At 46.5% G+C, this 6,592-nt stretch overlaps 1 protein-coding gene and 1 long non-coding RNA gene across 2 annotated transcripts; one reads left to right on the top strand and one right to left on the bottom strand.

Annotated features, from left to right (window-relative positions):
• Positions 1–668: 668 nt before the first annotated feature.
• Positions 669–2,961, top strand: NDUFA6 (NADH:ubiquinone oxidoreductase subunit A6). Its single transcript, XM_005421880.2, has 3 exons — positions 669–841; positions 1,016–1,131; positions 2,334–2,961. The coding sequence occupies exons 1-3, from the start codon at positions 715–717 to the stop codon at positions 2,463–2,465; spliced, it is 375 nt and encodes a 124-aa protein (XP_005421937.1). The 5' UTR covers positions 669–714; the 3' UTR covers positions 2,466–2,961.
• Positions 2,962–4,424: 1,463 nt separating this feature from the next.
• LOC102040206 lies at positions 4,425–6,592 on the bottom strand. Its single transcript, XR_001335656.2, has 2 exons — positions 6,078–6,592; positions 4,425–4,718 (listed from the first exon to the last, which is right to left on the bottom strand). It is a non-coding gene; the product is annotated as an uncharacterized LOC102040206 (long non-coding RNA).

The following is a 6,592-nucleotide window of genomic DNA, read 5'->3' as shown; positions in this document are numbered from 1 at the left end:
GAACTGCACATTTGCACGTTTATGCTTTTCATTGAGAAAATAACTTGAAAGAATAAAAGTGATGTGAAATCTTTCTCGCCCCGCCTCTTTGTGGTTGCCTCAGTCCTGCTGTGCTCCTGCCTCAGATACTCACCTGAGATTTCTCTCCTCACACCCAGCACCTGCGCCTTTCACGATCATTTCAGTGTTACTTCTCTGGTCTGTTCAGCAACACCGAATTGATGTGTTCGGATTTATAGGGGCCAGCACATAGCCCGGTGTGTTTAAAGGGAACTTAACTTTGGAGCGGTCCCGGCACTCCCTTATTTGGATAAAACATGGGTATAGCTAAAGTAGGGAGTGTCTTTTCCAGCATGCAAGAGTGACTGAGAGAAAGTCCACTTGCCTGACCAGCAAGCCGATCGCGGCGTTGCGGGGCAAAGGGAGCAAACGTTTCGCTCCGAAGCACAGCCCCAGCCCTGCCCTGAGGGAGGAGCGGGCTCTGAGGGGCGGGGCGGACCCACGGCCTCGGGAGGCGGGACCCGGTGTGGGCCCGCCCAGCAGCTGCTCCGCCCCTTGCAGCACAGTGATTGGGTGATTGGCGTTTCTTTCGACCAATCGAATAGGAGGTTGCCGGCCCGGAAGGCTAGAGTGGCAGCTCAGCCGGCCAATAGGAGAAATTGCCCTGCCCTGTGCGTTCCCGCGGGCAGCGGGGAAGGTGGCAGTGGCATCAAGATGGCGGTGGCAGGCAAGGGAGCGGTGTCGGCCGCCGTGAAGCCGATCTTCAGCCGGGACCTGGGCGAGGCGAAGCGGCGCGTCAGGGAGCTGTACCGGGCCTGGTACCGCGAGGTGCCCAACACGGGTGGGTGAGGGATGCGGGGCCTGCCGCGCGAGCTCAAGGTCGGAACGGCCTTAGTGACATTGGTGATGCCGGACGAGTGACAGTGTAGCGATTTTTAGGGTTGTGTTGCGCGTTGCCGGTGGAACAAGTGCACAGCAATGTGGATGACCACAGTAGGTGTTGTGTTTCCCTTAGTACACCTGTACCAGCTGGACATCACGGTGAAACAGGGGCGGAACAAGGTGCGGGAGATGTTCATGAAGAACGCCCACGTTACGGATCCACGCGTGATAGACATGCTGGTTATTAAGGTACACACAGTTACTTCTGATTTGTTGACCTTGCAGAGAATGTGGCTGATGGTGGTGAATGTGATGGAGGAGAAGAACAAGTTTGTACCAGCCTGTCTATGGAGTGGTTGTCTCTTGCAGTTGGATTGGTAATATCTGTGTCAGCAAACCTGTTGATAAGGGATCAGGTGGCTTTAGAATTCAGCAAGTGTATGTCAAGCAAAGCGACAATTGAAATACTAAGTTTGTTCCTTTTTTTTTTGTTGTTTGCTTGCTCACCCTTTTTTTAGCAACAACAATCAAAGGGAAAATAGGTGCTGCTCACTAGTTTACTATTAAACATGAACTTTCTGCCCTCTACAGTACTTCATTGGATTGGAAAATCGTTTTCTTCACTGATTCTGAAACATATATTACAATGTCAGTACTTGGTGGGAAGCTGGTTTTGGGTGGCAGAACACTCCAGCTCTGTAACACACCTGGTGGTGTTACAGGCCTGAGAGACCTATCTGCTTCAAAGCAATAATCAGCACCTCAGGCTTCAGAATGTGTCTGAGCAACAGTAACTCACTTCTGCAGTTCTAATGCATTAGAAAGCTTCCAAACAATGACTGCCATGCTCACCTGTTTTGTTTCTTGGCTTTCAAGACAATTACTCTGTCTTTACATTATGAAAAAATCTGGAAACAAAATCTTAGATAGTATGCTAGGTGACAATTCCAGGCAGGCTAATTTTGCTCTGTGCCACCATCCAATAAAACCAGTAGAGAAGAATGAAATGGTGAAGAAGTTGCATGTCTCAGTGGAGTGATACTGGTGCAAAGCACTTGGCAGCAGGTAATTTAATTTTACAGCTGAAGTGTTGCTGTTCACCCAAATTCAGTATAGGTGCTCAAAAGTTAGCAATGTTGTGTAGAATTTTATGGGAAGTGCGGGTCAGGAGAGAAACAAAGCAGGTTTTAAGAAGGGGACAGAGTCTCTTGCCTCTTTCACAGGGCTGGGAAGCTGTGCTGCAGAGAAGTCCATGTAAGTCCCAAGGCAGGAACAGTATATTTGTGTCACAGTGCAGGTGATGCATGCAGGCTGTAGGAGTACAGAACTGTTGATGCAGCTATTATTTTTGTAGGTGTTTTTAAGTTCACACAAATAACTTTCACAGTATTGCGTGGTTAGACTTGGGCTCTAACTGCCAACTAGTCTAAAATTCTTTTGTGTGTGTACAGGGGAAAATGGAGCTTCAAGAAACCATTCATGTCTGGAAGCAGAGGACTCACGTCATGAGGTACTTCCACGAGACGGAAACCCCGCAACCTAAAGACTTTTTGTCCAAATTCTATGCGGGCCACAATCCCTGAGGAACTGACTCTGTGTCTTCCTGCCTTATATTACAAATAAAGTTCTATACAATAGAAAAAAAAATCCATACCAAGAGATTCTCTAGCATCTTAGGAGCCTAATGACTAGGTGAATCCAGAGCATATGCAAGTGATTATGATCTGTTTGAAGAGCTGTCATTTCCTAGTGTGGATGGCATTCATCCCATCGCTTGCCCTGGGGTGTCTGCTGAATAACCACAACACAGCCTGGCTGCTGGTCTTTGTGCTTAGCCTCAGTCCCATCTGTAGATTTTAGCTCTGTGAGGAAAAGGGCAGAAATGTTCTTGTGCTTGAGGGACATGTGTATTCATGCAGTGTCTTGCAATTTCATCCTATGACTTTGTTTTTTATTGGACATTACTCTCCTTCGTTTCTCACAGAGAAAATATCAAATCCAGTAGGCAGATAAATCCTTGTGCAATAAAACATCAGCAGGATCCATTTCTCTGCTGTAAAATGAAATTACCTGGAAAAAGGGGATTTGTACTGTTTTCTAGAATAGGAAGGCTCTGGAAGAGCTTCTGAAGCCTAGCAGAAGATGGTGTCCCACCATCACCTCATCCACTGAATCAGGAATTACTAGTTCCCTTTTAAGAGGGATAAGGAGAATTTATTCTCTCAGCAGAGAACAGGTTTTCAGCAAGTAACTGGGTGCTCTTCCAGATGTGCCCAGCACTGGATGTTTGAGTACACTCAAAATTCATTTTTCCAGCCTAAATAAACATCTTTTTAATCCTTTAAGTCCTGGGGCTTTCTTCCCCATGAGGACTGTAACACAGCACTCCTCAGGGATGCGTACATAGCTACCTTGGGGCTCCAGGGTTGTCATGTTTTTAAGGACAGGGTTGACAAAGCCAGGAGGGGCCCAGGAGGGACAAAGCAGTAAAAAGGATTTTGGCAGCATCTAAAACAGAAGTAGGTACATGTTTGTCTCCCAAGAGCAGATAAACTGGAACAACTGCTTCTCAGGTGGCTTTGGGTAAGGAGGGGCCAACTCAGATACCAAGTGACTCAAGAACCTGACAGCTGCCTTTAGCTGCAGCTCTTGGGGTTACTCAGATTACAGGCTCCCTCTTCTCTCAGTAGCCATGCTGGAGAGTTATTGAGCAAACATTAAAAGCTGTGCCAAAGAATAAGGGAACAAATGTGGTGTTGGAACTATACACTGCTCCCAATTCAACAGCAACACCAATAAGGAAGGAAGAAGTGGGCAGTCAAGAGGCCAGACCTAATGACCAGAAACCATGAGACACTGGGGCAATGCTGGCTTAAGAAAAATAAATAATTGACCAATCTCTCAAGGTTTCATTTTGAGAGAACAGCTGGTCTGCTGTGACTAAAGATACTCTTCCTGTGCCATAATAGCAAAGAAGACCTTTTAAGTCTACGATGCAAGGATTTAAGTGCAATAGCAAACACTTTTATGAAAAGAGGAGTTGAAGTTCATGCAGTGAAGAAAACAAATACCTTAGGGCTCTTTCAGAAGGAAGTACTGAACTACCTAGGAAATATTAGATACCTGGAGCCAGCATTCAGAGATGAAATGCTATAAAACACATGAACAAATTCATTTGCAACTTGTGATCTCAACCTTTTACCAAAGCCACTCAAGAGTTTTAACTCTGTGATGATAATACTGTCTTTCATCTTCAGTGAGGTGAAGTTCATGACACAGTCCCCATCAGGTATAGCTGCTAGGTTGTGGAACAGTGCCATTGTCAATGTGCACTCCATTCTCTAACAGGGCTGTGTTGTGGGGCTGCTGCTTCCCCTAGGATTCCACGTGTCCTGTGGACAAATACTGAGTTACTGAAAGGACTCAAAAGAGAAAATAAGCATGAGGAGAGCCTCCCTACTGGAACAGACATCCAGAGATAGAAAGGTTAAGACAGAATGCTAGGACATAGGCAAATAATGTATAAAAACACAGGACCAAAGTTGCACATGTCAATCTCTGGGTCTTTAATTAAGTGTTTCCCATGTTGCTAATTAAAGGCATCCCAAGCAGTCTTTGATGAGGTGAGCATGTGTGTGCAAGGATGCAGGGCCTATCAAGCACTTCCTTCAACCCTGATCTACAGATTTCCAGCATACAGAGATGTGCAGGACACTCACTGGCAAAAGGGGATACAAAGCCCCCTGTCCCCTTTGGGAAGGGCAAAACACAGGTGACAGATGTTGGAACCATTGTTTTGTCAATGGCTTTCTCCCTTCTGTTCTTCTGTTCCAGTGCTGCAAATAGAAAAAAAACAAGCTGTTACAGATACACTACTGAGCTGCAGTCTGCATTCTCCTCCCAAAACTACACAAGATGGGGTTTACATAAAAGGAGTTAACAACAGGCCAGTGCAGTCTTTGCAATCTTTTAAGTCTTAGCTTTTAGCTGCACAATGCATGCTGGAAAACCCCTTTATCAACTAGAATACATCCACCAAACTGACTATAAATCTACATTATTTTCAACAACTTCTCTTAAAACAGTTTCTTTGTTCTATAAAGAATCAAATACACCCAAACTCAAATCTTTACACAACAGCAAGCTAAACAGAATAATAGAAAATGGGAGAAAGTGTAGCACAGTGCAGATAAAGGTGAATTATTTCCATTCTTCCTTTCTGCAATGAGTCTGAATGGTCCAGCTACTCCAGAGATCAGTGTTGTAACACCCAGCAGACAGTTTGTTCTGATGGGTTCTGGAATGCTCTTAAATTGTTCACCTATACCAGAATTTTGGACAGTGCATGATTCTGTTTTAAAAGAGTCATTCTGTGAGTTAGGAGAAGACTTTTAAACAGGTAAACAAGTAGAACAAAATCATGGAATCGTTTGGGTTGGAAAAGACCTTCAAGTTCATTGAGTCTCAGTTGTTAACCCAGTACTGCCAAGTCCACTGCTAAACCATGTCCTTAAGTGTCTCATCTACACCTCCTCTAAGTACCTCCAGGGCATGTGACTCCACCACTTCCCTGGGCAGCCTGCTCCAATGCTGGACAACCCTTTCCCTGAAGAAATGTTTCCTAATATCCAATCTAAACCTCTCCTAGCACAACCTGAAGCTATTTCCTCTTGTCCTGTTGCTTGTTATTTGGGAAAAGAGACTGAACCCTACCTGGCTGCAGCCTCCTTTCAGGTAGTTGTAGAGAGTGATAAGCTCTCCCCTGCGCCTTCTTTTCACCAGGCTAACACAGGCCCAGCTCCCTCAGCCACTCCTCATAGCAGGTGTGCTTCAGACTTCTCAGCAGCTCTGCTGTCCTTTGGGTGTGTAATGTAGGAACACTGAAGTCTCTCTGTTGTCTACAGTAGAGACCCTCACTGACTACATTTTATTTCTGATTCAGCTGGCAAGATCTAAAACACCATCCCTTTTTCCAGTCTTTAGGAAATGCCTGGCATGGAGATTGTACAGATACCAGTCTGGCCTACTCTGGTACGAAACAAAAAAGTTCATAGCCAAAGGCATATCCATGTTTAACTGCAAGTATATCTTTTAAGCTGTTGCTGGCTGTATTTCCTTGTCTGAGATTCTCCTCCCTGCCCCAAGCCAAACGGGAAGCACAAATAATTAGATTGCTGGTGTAGTTAATGACATACCCTTTAATCATCATCATCGTCATCCTCTGGGACAAAGATATCATGTTCTTCAAGTAAGGCTGCAAAGTTCTTACTGATCTGAGTGCCAACATACAGGAAAGGGATCACGACGCTGAACACTCTGAGGAGGCCGAAGGGCGTCTGCAAGGAGTCGATTGTAAAAAGTGGATCTTTACATCCAAGCAAGTGGCACTTTGGCTGAACCGGCGCACTGCCGGCTCCCCAGGCGCGCGGTGGGCCCGGGAAGCGGCCCGCAGAACGATTTGCGTCCCCAGTGCCAAGCCCCGGTCACCGCACCGCGCTTTATGATCCTATTTATTACAGTGTTACAAACACTCCCGCACCAGCGAGCGGGCAGGGAACACCCGTGGCTTAGGGAGGGGGAGGCGGTCGCCGGTGACAAAGGGCGGCGCGTAGGCGGGTATTGATCTCCCCCTTGCAGCGCTGCCTGGCTAGGGGGGACGCGGGGGACACGGGCCCGGGGAGCCCCGCAGGCTCGGGGGCCGCTCCCGTCT

The sequence above is a fragment of the Geospiza fortis genome, unplaced genomic scaffold (genome assembly GCF_000277835.1).
Source record: "Geospiza fortis unplaced genomic scaffold, GeoFor_1.0 scaffold173, whole genome shotgun sequence".
In the NCBI taxonomy this organism is placed as follows: Eukaryota; Metazoa; Chordata; class Aves; order Passeriformes; family Thraupidae; genus Geospiza; species Geospiza fortis.
Note: the sequence above shows the minus strand (reverse complement) of the source record. Positions and strands in the feature narration are given on the sequence as shown.

Excerpts from the sequence above, each read along its gene's own strand:
- NDUFA6 (XM_005421880.2), top strand. The coding sequence starts at position 715 with ATGGCGGTGGCAGGCAAGGGAGCGGTGTCGGCCGCCGTGAAGCCGATC. Across the intron at positions 842-1,015 it reads CCGCGAGGTGCCCAACACGG|TACACCTGTACCAGCTGGAC; the intron begins GTGGGTGAGGGA and ends TGTTTCCCTTAG. Across the intron at positions 1,132-2,333 it reads TAGACATGCTGGTTATTAAG|GGGAAAATGGAGCTTCAAGA; the intron begins GTACACACAGTT and ends GTGTGTGTACAG.